This window comes from Pocillopora damicornis, chromosome 3, assembly GCF_964200805.1.
Source record: "Pocillopora damicornis chromosome 3, jaPocDami1.2, whole genome shotgun sequence".
NCBI lineage: Eukaryota > Metazoa > Cnidaria > Anthozoa > Scleractinia > Pocilloporidae > Pocillopora > Pocillopora damicornis.
This window is the reverse complement of record NC_142672.1, coordinates 8,673,889-8,693,296: the sequence shown is the minus strand read 5'-3', so window position 1 is coordinate 8,693,296 and position 19,408 is coordinate 8,673,889. Positions and strand designations below refer to the sequence as shown.

The window sequence follows — 19,408 nt, the reverse complement described above, 5'->3', positions numbered from 1 at the left end:
CGTCACCCACGATCGAAAACCATTCTCGCGAGCGCCTAGTCTTAGTCACAGACCCGATGGTGTCCTCTACGAGGACTTACAATGTATTTAAAATTGCTTCTTTTTTATTTCTTTACTCGAAGGAAATCCTAATGCTGTTCGTTTAAGTTCAAAGTGCTTTTTTCATTTGCTCAGGTGTAAGCAAATCATATCCCTCCACCCTTCCTAATAGAACACAACCTCCAAAGAAAATCCGTTTTAATCAAAGAGCATAGTCGCAACCATTAGGTAACATAAACCTCTCTACTTTTACAATATTTTTTTCTCTCATATCTATTTTGAAAATCCAGCCTAACAGGCCGTGCAAACGGAAGTTAGTATTTAAAGCACTTTCTTCTATAAGAGAGGACGGTCCTTGGGCCCAAATTCTTCATTTTATAGAGTATATTTAAAAAAAAAAAAAAAAAAAAGGAAAATTTAATTCCTATTATTTTCGCTATTTCTTGATTCAAAATAATACCATGCGCGCTCAAGTAGATTTATGTACTCAAAGGAACGAGTTGATACAGGTCTCGCCGCGGGACAACGCGCAATAGAATGAAATAAAATTGTTACAGTATTTTTCTACCCTCTGAAGGTTATTTCATTTTAGTATATTTACACCTTAATTTGACTATTCGATCACCAAACGTAATACAACCTATAACGTCTCGACCTGGTTGCAGATAATTCACTATCAATTGTCTTTTACCACTACAGAAATGGTAATATGCAAAGGGCCGCGTTGCCTTGCCAACGATCTCGCATTTGGAAACTATTAACTTAGTTAGTCGAGAAGATCTCAGATAAGAAAACCGTTTTGTAAGCCCAATTCAGACCACGCGTGGTGTACCTGGCTCGGAGTCAACAGAGACCAACAAAGGGCCAGTGCACGGTCACACGGTGGTTTTCAGGGATACGGCTATTTCTTTTCCTGAGCATCGTCTTTTTTTTAATTTTTTTTTGTGAGCATACAAATCTACTCTTTTCTACTGACTTCTTCATTGAGAAAAGCTAGGAAACCTGAGACAAGCTCGACCATGTGATCTTGCTTGAATTTTCATTTCTCCATCTTAAAATGATTTATACTCATCTGTATGTAACTATTTTGAGAAAGGCAAAGGAGCCGATGGAAGACTATAGTGCAGTCAAGTGGTCTGAATTGAGACAAGAAACAGTCGAAGATAAGAATACTATTCAATAAACCTTTAAGTAGCTGTTCATGTAGTAGTTTGATGTACGGATACCAAAAGTTAACACAAAATTTCAATCACTCCACGGAAGATTTTCAATGGTTAACTATAGCCGTGGACATTTGCAGCCATTAACTAAGATTCCTATTTCGTATTGCTTGATCAACAACCATTCAACAGAACAAGGATTGGAAGTCCATATATGTTGTACCACAATCCCACTGACCATAGACGAACCACCACGGGCTCAAATAATTAACGAAATCGAGACTCCTTTCCATCTGCTACGCATTGGTTTGAACTGTGAATGTTTAACCCGTTCAATCAACACCAACATTTTGCTCCATTCCTTGAGATAACGTTCCACTTGTCAAACAAAAAACTGGAAATCCCTAGGAGGCTCTTTGCGTCTTGCAAGCGTTCTTAATACCATTTTCCTGATCTCGTCCACAAGAAAAACAGAGGAGGCTACACATAGTAACAAGAAAATGTCCATACAATGTAGAGCTTCGGTGAGAAACACTGCTTGAAGAGGTGGAAAGTAAATAACTAACATCTGTCCCATAAGAGATCCGCCTACAGCGTACAGGAACATACGGTTTGTGAAGAAACCAATTTGAAAAATAGACTTCACCTGTCAATCAATGGAAGAAAGTGGTCAGACCAGTGTTAGGATTAAACCAGAAGGTTGTGTACACCATAAAATCTTAAAAAAAAAAAAAAGAAAGAAAGAAAGAAAGAAAGAAAAGAAAGAAAAGAAAGAAAAGAAAGAAAGAGACTGTTAAAAAAAAAAAAAAAAAAAAGACTGAAGATGTCTCACTGCACAGCTTGCCAAAGAAAAAAAGTCCCCCCCCCCCCAAAACAAAACAAAAAAAAAATTGCTATTGTTTGAGCTACCTTCTGCAACATTTGGCCCCCTAAAACTTCCGCCTATTTCAGAAGTTGTTCGTTTGAGTGCGAAATCTGTCAGGCCCTCCTAAAACGGTTCATCAATGGTCGATTTACTTGATCTACTTCCGGAAAGCACGGTAAGACGTGTGCGGGATTAGATCCAGGAGAGTCTGAATATTTGGAATATGGAGTAAAATCCGATAACCCTAATCTGCCGCCAGGGAAGCTTTTACAGGCTTAGCTTATATGTTGAATTTGAGCGCGAAACTATTAATAATTGGCAAGAACATTAATGGCAAACGAAGTACTAACCTGTGAACGACAGCTGAGCGCGTTGAACATGTCAAAGAACACAAAGCACGTGAATGTCATGGTGGTATCACGTGGAGTGATGACGTTATCTCTCATCTACAACAGAACAGATTGATTTGAACTAGAATCAACAGTGTCCAAAAGCAGAAACAGCCAGTTCTCTCTACTGGAAGGCGATATTCTCAACCGCAGAAAAGTGGCATCAAAACCATTCTACAACGGCCGCTTTTTCTACCAAATTAAACCAGATGTTTTCGTGCGGCCACCGATACACCAAAAGAATTTGGTGGAACAGATCTTGGAGCTTACTTACTCCATTTTCAAGTCACAAAAATTCACATTCTGGAGAGGTTCAGAGTTTTAAGTTTTGCTTTCACTGAAGCTGAATTTCAGGGAAAATGACATTGATTTTCCCTAGTTCTTACTAGCAACGTTCTTGAGAGTTTTAGAGCTTTTCCCACAAGTGACGACTTAAACTAACTTGTGCAAAACATTAGTACATTTTACACCTAACGGACAGCACCTTATCTTTTAACTCCCAGGATCTGAATACTAATTCTCCCTTGAAACTAATATACATTTCTTTGCGAACTAGTCAAAAGAATTTGATACTTTATCAAGATTCATCGAGATAGCTTGTTCAAATTTCGAGGGGATGTTCCATAGTAATCAGCAAATGGGAACTCAAGAGTTAAGACTGTACCTCTCTCCAAAATACCCACAATGTACCAGTCACTATCAGGCTCGCAGAGAGGAGAACGTTCGTTATCAAAGTCTTGGTAATCATTGGGTTCTTGACATTCCGTGGGGGCTTATTCATGACGTCACGATCAACCGGCTCCACGCCAAGACTACAAACAACGGAATAAGACCTTGTTAGCACGAAGACGAGCGGAAGATTTTAGCAAGGTAACTTGCTCTCCATTGAAAGGGGTTTCAATAACTTTTTCCAATCGCGGCTGCGATAGTGTAATAGGCGGCACGAGGCCAGTAAAGAGGCCGTAAGGCGAGACCCAAATATGAAAGCCTGCTCGCAAAGGACAGCGGTACTTAGAGGCGGCGGTAACCCGCCAATAACCGACTTCTATTGAAACACCTGCATTTAGGTATATTACAAATCGTGCTCAAAGATTGAGTACGGCGCTAAGTTGCAGTCAGAGTACAGCAACGGAGAAATTCAGATTCCTCACCTCTGAGCGGGTGGACCATCCATTATGATGTTAATCCATAAAATCTGCATGGCATTTAGAGGATTAGGTAACTTGAGAAACGTCGATATTGTTATCAACGAGATCGCTGCAATGCTCCTACACATGGGAATAAATTTTATAACATTGAGATGATTTCAACTGAATGCAGTTGTACTGACGTGTTCTTCAACCTTTTTTTTTTTTTTTCCAAGCCGAGGAAGATTCACTCAGATAGGCAACTCTGTTTCCAGGGTCAATGAGCGGGAACAAGAGAGACTCTGGGAGCGAGCTTACCGAATTTGAGGCAAACCTTAGAAGGCAGTTCCTGATAGGACTTCGTGCCGTATATTAATTGCCTATTTCAAATAATGTAAAAAAACCCAGTACTTTGATACTTTCTAAGTATGAAATCAAAGGCGCACACAGGGAAGACTAAGAATAACTTCAAAGAAAAGCATCCATCGAGTCACATGATCTGTAACGGCACACAAAGTCACTGATATCTGTACCGCGCACAATTTGATTGTGCTGCACGTAAAGAAATTCGGGTTTTTCTTTCCGGCCAGAACGCATTCGAGATGTAAATCGTACTTACGTGCTTAGCTGGAAGCGGACAAAGTTGCGTATGTTGTAAAATATTCCTTTCCCTTCCTCAATAGCAGCCAGGATGGTAGAGAAGTCATCATTCACTAACACCATGTCTGACGCTTCCTTGCTCACGTCAGTCCCTGCTCGGCCCATGGCTACTCCAATGTCAGCTCGGCGCAGAGCTACTGCGTCATTTACGCCGTCACCAGTCATAGCCACCACATGACCACGCTGCTGTAGGGCCTATGGGGAAACATGCGTAATTTGTTACAAGAAGGACTACACTAGAATTAGGCGCTTATCAACTAGGAGCCACAAAGCCGAAACTAAAGTAATCGCAAGGACAAATCGGACAAAATGCAAGCGTCACAAAGGGTCAAAGGGAACTCTATGTAAGTATAAGTTAATTGTCACTGATTACTTGAGAGGGTGGTGCTAGTTTTCTAAGCCAATCACAACATAGCAGAGTCAAACCACGGTAAAAAATGGTTTACTTTCGACACGCAATTCAAAATTTCTCTTAAGCCTGAGCGCCCGTAGTCTTGTCCAGTGAGAACCAGGCATTTTACGTGTCGCCACTGATTTCGCAGATCTACAATTTTTCCCCAACTGCAACTAAATGTCGCGCGAACATGAGGCATTCTTAATGATGCAGAAATCACCACGACTTACGGGGACGCGGGTTGAAGGATCAAAGAATCTACAAATCATTATATAACTTACCTTAACAATGGCAACTTTATGTCTGGGACTGACTCTGTAAAACACGGATGCCTGTTGATGGGAACCAATATAACAGAATCAAAAACTCGCACTAAGGTTCCACGAAGACCTAAGGATATACTTGGTTAGTGAAACGAGACTGATAGAACCAAACAGCAGGACATGTATAACCACTTGACTTTACCTGTTGTATGGCGTCTCCCAATTGTAAACTATCCATCGTTTGTAGCTCCTCACCCGAAAGCGTTAACCTTCCTTTAACATGAATTCCTAATAATTCCGCTGAAAGTAACGTGAAAGGGAAAAGAAAATGTTAACCTTTTCATTCTCAGGATCCAATGACATTCTTCCCTCTGACTGCCTCAAATTTCCTTGTAAATTAGCTAGGAGAGTTTGGTGTAATAGCACGAGTACACACTTCAGCTGATAAGCTTGTCTTGTCTATTCTCTTAACCCGTTTAAAGTATAACAAGCAAGCAATAGCAAGGAGAAGTTCCATATCGGTCACTCCTGCATGTCAAAGCGTTGAAGAAGAAGCACGCCGCAACAATCGCTTGTTCATTAGCCTGCCATCATTGTTAGCACTACAGACGCACGTTTCTCCGTCCGCAGGAAGATTGAAGAAGAGGCGGTGAACGTTTGCCGGGGGTCTAGCACCAGTGGAGCCCTTACACACTCCTCACCGGCTCGCGTTGCTTAAGGCCCCATACTTTCCCGCGGGAAAAGAAACGCTGGTGAAGAGCTTCCCCCCTGCTGAGGCTACCTGATAACAGCATCAGGTATCTCAAGGAAATTTTTGAAACGTGTTTTTATTGAGATCGCATTTCGAGTGAAAAGAAAAAAGAAAAACAAAGCCCTAGTAAATACAACGGCAACGCAAACGAGATTATCACAAGGAGCCAACGAGAACTAAAAAAGACACAATGCGCCAAGAGCGGGAAAATACAAGTGACAAGCTTCAACTGCATTTGCACTTGATTGGTTAACGATGTGGCGCGAACTTTCTGAACCAACCACAGAGCCAGGTGGAGACTCAACTGAAGATTGCTGTACATAAAGTTACCTATAGTAAGTGCAGTTTCCCGCGCATCTCCTGTCAGCATTTTAACCTGTACTCCACTCTCTAACAGCGTATGTACAGCTTCACGGACTCCTGGTCTGGGAGGGTCCAACAGACCCATGATACCCAGGAATGACAGCTGTTGTAGATCAGTTCCCATGGCCAGGGCTATGACTGAAATTAAACATATAGATAAATCAATAAAAAAAACTAAGGCAGCAGTTAGTCTCGTTCTAGGAAATTTTAAAGTTAAAATGAAAAGTTGACCCAAAAGTTGGAGCAAAGTCGAAGCATTTGGTGGACACACATATTTAAAAAAGTTTCCCAGTAATGGAGACAGTAAACAAATATCTTCCCTTAAACAGTAAAATTTTTTAGCATTGTCTAATAGTCTGACCATAGTTCCAAAATGATAAATCTACAGAGTATATTTGGGAAATATCTTTATATTCATGAAGCTGCCATATGGTACATTGACTTCTTCATCTTTCAGAATTTTAGTTATTTGGAAAGGAACTTTTTCAAAGATTGATTCCAAGGGAAAACAGTTACGAAGCAAGAATAAAATGGTTGGAAGGTAACAAGTATGGATATGGACAGAGAAAATTACTTCGGATTGTAAATGACTAGAAAATATTAGCTTACTAGGAAAGAAAGACACAAAAGAGCTGATAGTGGAGCAGTTTGCAAGTGAGTGTTAAAAACCAAAACCAAAGTAATAACCGATCAGAACAAAGGTTAGCATCATCATTGACCAAATATGAGAACTACAAGTAAAAACAGGCAACCTGCTGAAGCGCGGGAAAACGCGGGTGACCAAGGTGAGAGGTTTTAATTTTGCATCCGATTAGTTGAGGTGGTGGCGCGAGTTTTCTAGACCAATCACAGAGCAAAGCAAAGTAAAACCAAAGTAAGCCAGGATCAATTTCAATACTCAATTGAAAACTGCTCTAAAGCAAGAATGGCTTAGAATGAAGAAGATGAAGATGAAGAAGATCGACTTGGATTGTAAATAAAAACAAAAAATTAGTTCGGTAAAATAGAAAAACACTGGCAAGGCAATGACAAACCAAGAAGGAACAAGTATGGTTAAGGATGGAGAAAATGAACGCAGATCGCAAATTACAAAGTTGAAAATTTTTAGGCTGAAACTTCCATGATGCACTATTTTTAAAGTAGCTCTATGAGCCAATCAGAAACTGGATCTCTGTAGAGCTGGGAACACAGTAAGGAATTCTTTTCTGCAACAGTTTTAGCAGTTAAAATGTACGATAGAACAAGGATTAAAATCAAAACTAGGAAACGAGATGGGTACCTCTTAATCCTCTGGATGACATAGCGGACACGGCGTCATTAAACATCTCCAGATCTCTCGCTGTCAGAGGAACAACAGAACCTTGTCCGTGGTATGATGTACACTGCTGCAACACTCTCTCAGGTGCTCCTTTCATGTAATACATTTCTGAATTGTCCTGCAAGGGATTTGCAATTATTGGGTAGAGTCTTTTGGACATTGTCAACCTGTTGGTCGTTAAGTTATGTCAAAATATTATGACCACTTGTTGTCAGACCCTCTCTCTTCTACTTACCTTTTGTCTGTATCTGACGGCCATCCACTTTTTCTCTGAGCTAAAGGGAATTTCGGCCGTGCGTAAGTTCATTCCTCTTGGGTCATCAATACCAAGCTGTTCAGAAAACAAGATATGCACATCACTGAATTTGAACACATACTGAAAAAGCTTCATGTTATCTCAATATGGGACAACACCGTTTTGTGTAGCAAATGCTGCAACATGTCAAGCTTTAATTAAAATAAAATTGTCAGAAATACCTTTTGCCCTACTGCTATGAGGGCTCCCTCTGTTGGCTGGCCAAAAAGGGATCCATCTTGAATTTGAGCATTGTTACAAATATAACCAACCTTGGAAAAACAGACAAGCTCAGCACTACTGACAACAAAACATGAACAAAGATGTCATCCTTGGAAAATTTTCTAGAGTGCACAATAACAGGTGACCTTGCCTCCTTGCCAAGTTTGCCTCAAGTTCTGTCACCCCCAAGTGACAATCCGCCCACCTTAAGTATGGTAGCATTGCCCCCAACTATTAACCAAATTTGAATAGGGTTCTAAATTTAACAATTCTTTGGGGCGATGGACCTTGGGGCAACTATGTAAGGGGGCAATATCACCTTCCACTATGTGTAGTTAATACAGGTTGTTTGCTTTAATCAAGTTAATTATAATGTAACATTTTTCTCAGTGTTCCCAGCCATCTATTGAAAACTATTGCTTGAACATCCATTTTTCACCCATCTCTCCTAGCTGAGAGCCTGGAACAGGTTACAGTGACTAATCAGTTCTTACCTCAACTACTTTTGTAACGGATAAGTTGGTGTTTGGTGTCAGATTATGGCCTGAAATGCTTACGTGACCACACCCATTGTATCCTACTCCAGACACCTGTAGAGAAGACAAATAAAGATTTTATGCAAAATCTCCTAGTGATCTCTCTAGGGAAGTGCAAAGATCCGTACTTAGAATTCGTCCTGCCATAATTTCACAGAAGTATAGAAGGAGCTCATAATATGGAAGATTATTCCAGTAACATTCACAACTAAGTAGTAATAAAATTAAAGCTGAAGAAAGATTAGGATGAAAGGAGGTTTAAATGGAAAACTTTTCTGTAATACTGCAACAGTACTATGATATCTAACTAACTGGGGAATCAAAGCAACTGAGGAGTATTTGTAAATGTGAGTCAGCAAATACCTGAAAAGAATAAATTTCATCTCAAGTGGGTAAATTTCCATCAACTTAGTAATCTTTCTCAAAAATTTTACTAATGAAACTGTGCAACAAAGAATGGAAGACTTTAAAACATGCCCATTCTTGACCAGGGACACTTCCCAATGAAATTTTCGACAGTTTAAGGTAAATCGGCAGAAACAAGTTTTATTTCAAGGGAGTATTTTACACATTTCCTTATTTAATGTATATAGCCAACACTATTTCCTCCAAAATGCATTTGTCTCATCTAAATGCCCCTTAATGTAACCAAGCTAACCTCTGCATAGTGTCCATCGGCAGTAAATATCTGTGTTACTGTCATCTCATTCTTGGTCAGAGTACCAGTCTTGTCAGAGCAAATAACACTAGCACATCCAAGAGTCTCCACAATTGGCAGCTTTTTTACAATGGCATTTCTTCTTGCCATTCTCATCACACCAAGAGCAAGAGTAACAGTTACTACAATGGGGAGACCTTCTGGGATGGCAGCTACAGCCAAGCTGTGGAAAAAAGAAAAAAATTGAAATAATGTAATCAAGAATTATCATTATCACTATAAGCTTGTTTTATTTTAAATGAGGGTTTATAATTATTTCTGTCATCGAGTAGGCAAAGCACTTACTTATTATCAACTTTAAGTTTAAATTCGATTACTAGATATTTCCTTTTGAATAAGAAGTGCATGATTGTGTAGGAAACAAACTTCAGGAGAAAATGGTTAACAGCAAGAAATTTGATGGGAAAATGACAAAGCAAGTATCACAAGGGAAGGAGATGGGCGAGATTTTTTGAAAGCTTTCTCAGTAGGTTCAAAAGAGCTGATCTCAGGTTTGTTTAAATAGATGATTAATATCTATCAGGGAACCTCAAAACTTTTTGTTGATCAGAAGTAATAATTTCAAGTAAATCATGCTGACTGATCAAGCAGCCACAATTTTCATACAAAATGTGTAAAGAGTAGATGGGATGAAAGTCTATACCATATAATGCACAAAACTTTGCCAATCTTGAACGGAAAGAGAAATGTTTTTCCAATAAATTTTTGCACCAACAAAAGCAATCAGAACTGACCTGACACCAATAGTAAACATCTCTAAAATGGCTCTGTGTTGCAGCCACCCCAAAAGAATAATAAGAGCTTTGGAAACAAGACAAAAACACATTAGTTGGTATATGAAACTGCAAATAATAATATAATAATAATATATAGGATTTCTATAGCGCTCACTCTAGAGTTCGGAGCGCTTTACAATATGTACCAGATTAACCAGGAAATAATACAAGCAAATTAATTAATATTAATAGTCCTACAAATTGGAAGCTTGACTAAAAAGACAGGTCTTGAGCTTTGATGCTTAAGTGAGAATCTGACCGAAACAGTTCAAAATACATTGCTAAAGGTAAATATTTTTAATCTTTAAGCATAATCATGAAGAACTCAAGAGGAACACACTCACCTATGATACAAAGAGAGTAAAAAGATAATTGTTTCCCTAAGATATCCATGCTTTTTTGAAGAGGGGTCTTTGGTGGCTGAAAAGAAGAAAATTAAAGTGAATTACCCACTTTAATTTCTTTACTGTGTACACCTAGCATCTTTAAACTGTGAAAAAGATTAAGACACAACACAATGAATCTTAACTCACCAATATTTCATCAACTCTTTTTGACTCTATTTTTGTTACTAACCTCCTCTGCTTTCATCATTTTAAACACTTCACCAAACTCTGAATTTTCTCCAGTCCCTGTGACAATGCCCTAAGGGGAAAAGAATAGATGATTGCCTCTGGTCAGTGAATGATAACTATACATCATGACAAAAGGCACTGTTCATGTTTAGAATAAAGTGCGTCTCCTTAAAGTAAAATACTCCTACTTTTCATTTTGATCGGCCAAACAACTGTTTATTTCCAGGTTGATTTCCTGTGAGTTTATTTTGCAGTCTCAAGAAAATAGAGCCAGCAAAGTTCAGTTACAACTAAATACACACCTTGCCACGTCCACAGCGAACTAGAGTACCCATAAAAGCAATATTTCTTCTTTCAGAGACACCTCCACTGGATTTGGAAGGGGGAACTTCCTCAGATGTTTTACATGCTGGTTCAGTTTCCCCAGTAAAACTTGATTCATCTATTTTTAAATCTATAGCCTGAAAATAAAAATACAAAAATCAATGTCATTAATGCTTAAATGCATCATGCTTCTTTAAACACTGAAAACCAGTTGGACTCTTTTACCACTGTGAACAGTTATGTTATTGTCAATAATATTGGCTATTTTTAAATAACATATCACAGATACCTAATTTTTTATTGTGATAATTAATCCAGTACTGATGATTTAACTGATGATTTAACTTATGATTTAGAGAATGCTATTTACTGCAAGTTCAGCAAATGAGAAAAATGACCCCTTATCTTATCAACATTTTGTGCAAAACTTAAATTGGCACTCTGGTAAAACAGCAAAAAATGTCTAGCTCAAAAGCATTAAGTTAAAATATTTCCCTTCACCAGTAACCCTTTACTTCCCAGAGATGATTAACACGTAACTACTCCCTACACTATCCATACCTTATCTGGCAAACAGTTCATGACAATACTCAAACTTATTTGTTAAAAATTTTTCTCTTGATTTAACACCAAAGTCTAGTAAGTAACTTACAAGGAAATGTGTTGCAGCTTGAGGAGAGAATTAACTATCAGATCTTGGGAGTTAAAGGCTGGGTTTAACCACTATGCTAAAGAAGTGAGTTTGGAGAATTTGCTTTGGGATCAACTGATAAAATCCCCTCATTGATATTTTCCTTCATTCTCCTGACTGTTCCACTTGATATTGCAAGGAAAAAAAATCTGTCTTGGCCACTCATGGGAGTTAAAGACTGAGTTAACTGTATAAATGGCTAAAGTGCAACAAATGCCAAACAGCATCTTTAATTAATGTCAAGAATAACCTCTTTATAACAAAGGCAACATACCTCTACTAGCCTTAAATCTGCTGGAACTCTATCTCCTACTGATATGGTAACTAGATCCCCTGGGACCAGACTTCGAGCTAGAAAGTCTGCTACTTTTCCTTCCCTGATGCTGTGTTAAAAAGAATAAAGAAAATCAATTGAAAAATAAGTTATATAGAATTAATGTATACCAAATGAATGATGCATGGTAATTTTAATTGCTACATAAAATCAAACACTAATGGGATGATCTTCATAGGTGATGTTCATTGCAGTTTTAACAACTGTTAAAAAGGTTCTAACCCACACAGAGCTTAAACCAATTACAGTACATATGAGCTATAAAGCTCTATAGGGAAAATTATGGAATTCTCTTTTCCAGATGACAAAAAAAAAACCCTACTTTCTCTGCGGATGACCTCCTAACATCCCTCAACATTGTTAACAGGTTATGTATTAATAATGTATTTCATGGTTACGTCTGTCAATATTTGAGACAAAAAAAATACATTTTTTACCAGTGACACCCTGGAGGAACCAGTTTCTTGATAGCTTCCACTGACTTATCAGACCTGTATTCCTGAAACAGGAAAGCAATCATGTTAACTTCAATTATCAAATAATACTTGTATCTTAATACTCCTTCTTACATGTAGCATTAGTAACCTGAGTGTCCAACTTTCTTAATTCATTCAAAGCACACAGTCATCCCAATAGCTTAACACGACTGACATGATTTGATTGGAGAAAGGATAACTGGGTGAGGTAAACAAAACAAAGTTAAAAGTAAGGTCAGCCCACAAGAATCATAGTACAGTTTACCATGACGTCCCATAGTTTCAGCTGTATGAGGCAACTATGAGAAATGCTACTCCCCTGTTTTTGGGATGCTGGTTCTTTTCAGAGTTTCTCTCTCCTCCTCCCTTCCCACCCCTCTCCTACCCTGTCCCACCCCTCTCCTACCCTGTCCCACCCCTATCCCCCCTTTTGTGTGCTTAACTGTTTTGTTGCCCAAATTAATGAATGCTGAAGCTTAAAGTGGAAAGAAAATAATCTTTCACCCCTAGCCTCTCTCAGCTTGGCCTCATCCCTTTTGTGCATTCAAAACTACCAGCTACACTGGCTAATTCTCAAATTGAAACAATTGTGCTTTGAACATACCTGGACAAAAGCTACTGTCACAACTATGATTATGGCCTGAGAAATAACAAAAGTTTGATGCATATCAAATAAAAAAAATATACAAATTATTCACTTGATGCTTGAACACATGATATCTGTAGATAACAAAATCAATTAATATTTCTTGATGACCTCGTGGGGATAAGAGACATACGCTTTTTAGAAGACATTTCCAACGATCATTGTAATCTTATCAAAACATCACATTAATACAAGTACACCAAAATTTTTGCTTAAGAAATGTTGTAAGTAATTAGAGCACTTAATCTTGGTGTCATTGTCCTCAAAATAACGTGTAAGACAAGGACCAGAATCTGCTCAATGCAAGCTGTACAGTCAACATGAGGTCTGCTTAATATACAGAGTTTTAACCTTCCACACAACAACACCTCTTTAAATGGATATCTGGCGGGGGGGGAGGGTTCTGCTCATGTGAAACACCACTATTATGAATACATAATATTAATAATCAAACTTTCTTACCACTGTTATACTGACAGCATCATCATATTGTCCCATTGTTACACTAACCAGCCCTGATGCTAGAAGCAATATTATCATGGGCTCTTTGAACTGAAATAAAAAATTTGATCATATTAGAGATTGGCAGTGACAAAAAAAGAAAATTTCCTTTTAACCAAACCATTATTTCTCAAAACAATAAGATCCTTAGTTATATAACAATTCTCATTTCATAATGAAATTCAATTCTCTCTCTGCCTGTATCAAACTAACTCTAGTGCTAAATGTTGGGTTTCCTCAAGGTTCAAAAACAGCTAATATCTAACCATTTTTCACACCAGTGAATAAAAAAGACACTCCTCAAAATAAGCAAAAAATTTTTATTCCTTATGAAAAAGCACTAGTACCAAGAGACCAAGTTTTTATTATTTTCTTCGAAATTTGTAATTATCTCTGAGTGAGAGATTTTCTAATTCAAAGACCTGTAAGTGATGCTTTTAACTTTCAGTATACCACAACAAGATACTGTAAAGCACTTTGGAGTTTACATAAAAACTATTATTTTTTCACACATCACCAGTTTGTATATCACTCAAAAAAGGAATACCAAGTAAAAAAATAAACAAAGCCACAGCTGATTCTCATGTACTCTGACATGTTAATTAATATAATAGTTGGACTGTGTGCTTTTTCCAATTTCAAAGATGACACAGCATACAGCTGAATGCTTAAGAAGCTTTCCATACCAACAGTAAAATTATGATGAAAGAAGAGTCATTGTTGAGTAATAGAAAGAGACATTCTACAGAGCTAATCAAGAAAAAAATTTAACAATCAGGTTTGGAAGATTTCTACAGTAACCATGGCTTCACCTCAACCAATTTGGCATTTTTTAAAACATCATGATGTTAAAATTGACACTGGGAGCTATGGAAAGGCTGGGTTAGAATTCATTCCATTAAATAATCAGATAGATAAAAAAGATATTTTATCGTTTCTTTATATTTTTCTTAGATGCATCATGAACAGAATGAAATCGTTCATTGGACAATAAAAAAATTGACATAATGCCATACAAAGAGCTTTAAAATGAAAGCCCTTTAGACAATAGCTTTTTCCAACTGAAGTGCAAATTTTAATTCCCAGAATTTCCATGCTGTGGTTTAGAATATTAGCAAGAAAATTACTAGTGTCATTTTATTGGGAACCGTGCTTGAGAAAAGTTTCGTTAATTGAGATTTTTTAAAATCAGTATGCAAACGTACTTGTACGTGTAAATCGTAAACACGTTATCAATTTAGCCTAAACAGTACAATTATCATTCGAAAAAAGTTTTTCTAGCGCGGATTTGTTCTTGTAATCATCTTCAGGCTCCAACATTATTAGAACTGCCACTCATGATCATGAATATTACCCAGAAGAAAGCTCAGTTGCATAAAACTGGCTAAACAAACACGAATGCTTTCAAGTAAATTTATTATACTAGATTCAAACAGTACCAGCATATGGGAATAGAAACTCGTTATGTGACTTAACAATGAAACTCACAGAGTAAATAACAGTAAACTTTTGTAAAATAAAACTAACTTCTAACAGGTTAAAATGCATGTTCAGCTTACATAATTTAATGTCACCACGAAAATTCGCACCACACTGAATTGCAAATTCTACAACTTATTCTCCATAACTTCGATTTGAAAAGCCACACATATAGAAATGCTAATTTTAAACCATAAACACAGGAAATCTCCTCGAATTTATACCGATAGCTTGTAACTTCCACTTTATTCGCTGTTTCCTTTCAAGGCTTTTTGGGTAAATATTTCTGTAGTGGCGACATGATTAGTAAATCATCTGTCTAACATGTAGAGCAAACTCCATACCTGATCTATGTACTTCCTCCAAAGCGGGGTATCCTCAACCGCATCGAATTCATTTAGCCCGTGAAGCTTTCTCCTTCTCTCAACTTCATCGTTGTTCAAACCAAGTAACGGATCACTCCGAAATTGTTTTAAAACTTCCTCGACCGATAGCGAGGAAGCCTTGCCCGACGAAATTACAGTGGACATCATCCCTACATCACTATCCTCCTCAGAGTAGTCCTCCTGCTTTAGCTGAACGTAAGTGCCCATACTGCAGCCAAATCGTTATGTGCCTCGCCATGATTTCACTAACATATTGGCAAAGTACACAGAACACTTACCGGAGGTTGGACGGTCACAAAACACAAATTAGCATTTCCCAACATGCATCGAAGATTAGAAAATCTTGGGAAACTGGGTCGAGTAAAGGATCGCAGACAGGTGTCTTCTCGTACGCTCTGAGAGAACGCCTGAAACACCCCTCTTGAAAAGAATGAGAAAATTAACAATTTCCGTGATTATTTCCAACGGCAATTGATTGATTTATGAGACGAAACGTTTCTCCTTTTTCTAAAAAATTGGTTTTCTCAAACAGAAATGCCACAACCCTTCATACCCTGTTTCTTCCTTCATAAAAACTTACACAACTTTTGTTTTTGTACAAAAAGTATCTTGAGCTTGGGTTACCTATGGTCTTCCAAAGGTGGGTGAGGAGTTGTAAGTGTAATTTGAAAGTTAAAAACCATCTTATCACACCTATAAGTTCATATGAAGTTAAAACTTTATTTTTCACTTATTTAAAATATCACCTCTAAATAATTACATTATACACCTTAGGTGATTCATTAGCACTAATGTTATTTAAAAAATTCTTATTATTCGTTACAAAACCTGTCATAAGGCTTTTAAACTTGGATTATACTGCCATGCCTATGGTGACTTGGAAAGTGAACGAAAAAGTAGTTCTTTCTACGACCTAAATTCAGCTAGTAACAAAAAAATAACTTGAAGGTAAGACTTATTTTATAATACTGATTTAAACTTTTTTTCCCCATAAAAATTAGCATATAAAAGCAACAACATTTAGAAACAAAATTCCATTACCGATGAGAATTCAGAGTAAAACAAATAAATTACCTGGTGCACAGAAAAATGCACAAGTAACCAATCACAACTGTCTTCCTTTATGAATTTGATTGATTGAAAGACTGGTATAGCAAAGTGATGCAAAACTGACCCAATCTGTGATTACTTTCCACTTTCAAATGAAAATTGCTCTAATACTAATGACTTAGGTAAAAGGGATGAGGCAAGAAGTCAGTGTTTAAAACACATTTAAACCTAGCTGAGCCTTGGGAAAATTTGTCTTTTTACAGCTCCCAGGGAGCCCATACATTACCATGCAACTCTGGTAATGATGCTGGATCTGGTTTTGGGTAACGCACTGGTACAGCTGTGGCATTGTATTCCTTAAGCCTGCGTATCAAATTATTCACCATCTCTGGATATACCTTTGACAGTTCATTTCTTTCTTCTGGATCCTCTCTTATATTGAAAAGAAAGGTACTGTTTATATTATCAAAATAATTTGGTGCATACTCAATGGGATAAGAACTCTCTGGTGGTGGAAGCCAACTTCCATTCCCTGGACATCCTGTTAAAAGCTTCCAATCACCAACTCGTATGGCAGCTTGTCGACAGTGTTTATATGGCTCAAAGTGAGAGTCCCAGTAAGCATCAATGGGGTCGATATTGTGCAAGATTTCCTTCCTTGGTGAAGGTTCTCCATTACTCAATGTTTCCCACACATTGTAACCGTCTAGAGGTAGATCCTCAACAGAACCTCCTGATAGATGGACAATTGTTGGAAACCAGTCAGTGACATGGATCAGTTCTGAATTTATCTGTCCAGGTTTTGCTAACAGTTTGCTGTGCACAAGACCTATACCCCTCATCCCGCCCTCCCATAGCGACCCTTTCCATCCTCGCAGAGGATAGTTGTTACCAGCTGCATATATCTGTCCACCATTGTCTGTACTGAAGAAAAGGACGGTGTCATCCCACAGGCCATGTTTCTGTAGGGCCACTGTTATGTTGCCAATCCCTTCATCCATACAGGTAACCATGCCTGCATAGGTGCGGCGAGCAGGGTTTTTTATATCTTTGTATATCTCTGTGTACTGTTCAGGTACCTGTAAGGGTGAGTGAACAGCTTGATATGCGACGAAAAGGAACAAAGGTGTTTCTGGATCGTGAGAAGAAATTATATCAACTGCTTCATTTGTGAACAAGAATGTTGAATAGTTCCCAGCGACATCAGCAGCAACTTCTTCATTTCTCCGCATGTCGTACCCGTTCAGACCACCGTATCCTTTTGATGGATATCCAAGGCCATTCTTATGAGTATAGTAATCTTCTCCACCTGTCAAGTAACCGAAAAAAGAATCGAAACCCCTCTGAGTTGGAATGAACTCTCTTTTGTAGAATCCAATATGCCATTTTCCGATCATGTGTGTACTGTAGCCACTCTCTTTCAGCTTACTCGCGATCGTAGTGTCATTTTTAGGCAATGCATTCGCCTGAGAAGGCCAGATTATTCCGTGTTGTAGGCCAGTGTGAATTTGATACCTGCCGGAAAAGAGCTGACTTCGAGTTGGCGTACAAATTGGTTGCACGTAATAGTTCTCCAAGCGCACTCCATTGGCTGCCAAACTGTCGAGAAAGGGAGTTTTTATGCGTGGATTGTGGTAACCGATATCATTAAAGCCATAATCATCGGCCAGAATGAACACTATGTGCGGTGGTTTTCCAGAAGCAATTTGCAAGCCGAACAGGAAAACTAATGTCACGAGACGCTCCTCCATTTTTGATGTTTTCATTTTCACTAGAAAGAAGGTGTGCACACTCTGATTGCGTTGCATCATGGTCGTGCGCAAGCCGAAAAGGGACAATCCAAGACGAAAGACGAAAAAACATCTTTCTTAATTCTTCCCCGAGCTCAAAACTTACCATCTCTACTTTTTCTACCTAATCCAAAAGATTTTGCAAATCCGAAAACAAAGTTGGACTTGATATCTTTTATACAAATCGCTTTTGAAAAGTTTGTCGAATCGAGAAATTACGGTGGCCGGTAAGAACAAAACAGAGTTACAAAACCTACAACACAAACACAAACTTAAGTTTGTGTTTGTGTTGTGGAGTTTGTGTTTGTGTTGTAGAGTTTGTGTTTGTGTTGAAGAGTCTTGTGTTAGTAATGCGGATTTTGTGATTCTGTTTTAAGTTTGGGTTTGTGTTGTAGAGTTTTGTGTTAGTGTTACGGATTATGTGATTCTGTATTTTCGGATTTTGCAAATCCGAAAAAATATTAAGAATTGTTTTTTTTTTTTTAGACAAATCGCTTTTGGAAAGTTTTTCTGATCGAGAAAACAATTTTAAATCCTGATTTGATCCATAAATCCACAAAAAACTTTCATGAAAATCGAAAATAGTCTACAATCCAAGAATCTCTCCAAAATCCAGAAAATTTTGGCAAATCGAGGAAAAATATTTTGTCACTTAGCACTTTTACGCCAGTAGTCAGCAATTTGTTACGATACAGCATATTGTGTCGCGCTAGGTTGCACTAGGTCGACTTGGAGTCACTACGCGAACGGACTAAACTGTACCAAGTGTCTTGAGATGTTCTGTCACAAAAGTGGAAAAGAATTTGTGAGCAATGAGCTATTCTGCCGTCGATGTATTGTTCAGTTTTTAGAAAAATACCATGGTGTTTCTACGAACTTAAGGACTCTAAAGAGAAGGTTGATTAAATGTGGTACGGAAGCCGTAGTGAGCTCCTAAGAGCAATTTCCTCCGAAATCGCTCTTAGGAGCTCACTTAAGGCGACTCTATGTAGTAGGTCGTGTAACAATCTTTCAATTATCTTAACATGCATCGATGATTTGAAAGTCTTGGGAAACTGGGTGGAGTATAGGATCGAAGGGAGGTCCACAGATATCGACAGTTGTCTTCTCGTTCGTTCTGAAAGACCTACCAAAACACCTCTCTTGAAAAGAATGGGAAACTTAACAATTTCCGCGATTATTTCCAATGGCAATTGATAGATTTAAGAGACGAAACGTTTCTCCTTTTCTAAAAGATTGGTTTTCTCGGACAGAAATGCCATTACCCTTCTTACCCTGTT

General features: G+C 38.0%; 2 protein-coding genes across 2 annotated transcripts; both read right to left on the bottom strand.

Moving 5' to 3' along the window:
* Positions 1–220: 220 nt before the first annotated feature.
* LOC113685350 (calcium-transporting ATPase type 2C member 1) lies at positions 221–15,594 on the bottom strand. Its single transcript, XM_089200400.1, has 22 exons — positions 15,247–15,594; positions 13,385–13,474; positions 12,881–12,916; positions 12,238–12,299; positions 11,741–11,849; positions 10,754–10,912; positions 10,453–10,521; positions 10,221–10,296; positions 9,835–9,901; positions 9,041–9,263; positions 8,341–8,436; positions 7,807–7,896; positions 7,565–7,660; positions 7,291–7,447; positions 5,979–6,149; positions 5,100–5,197; positions 4,916–4,966; positions 4,200–4,435; positions 3,605–3,721; positions 3,118–3,265; positions 2,415–2,510; positions 221–1,845 (listed from the first exon to the last, which is right to left on the bottom strand). The coding sequence occupies exons 1-22, from the start codon at positions 15,493–15,495 to the stop codon at positions 1,582–1,584; spliced, it is 2,760 nt and encodes a 919-aa protein (XP_089056526.1). The 5' UTR covers positions 15,496–15,594; the 3' UTR covers positions 221–1,581.
* Positions 15,595–15,988: 394 nt separating this feature from the next.
* On the bottom strand, positions 15,989–19,107 carry LOC113685313 (arylsulfatase I). Its single transcript, XM_027202808.2, has one exon. It carries the CDS (start codon positions 18,147–18,149, stop codon positions 16,596–16,598), a length of 1,554 nt encoding a protein of 517 aa, XP_027058609.2. The 5' UTR covers positions 18,150–19,107; the 3' UTR covers positions 15,989–16,595.
* Between the last annotated feature and the right edge of the window lie 301 nt (positions 19,108–19,408).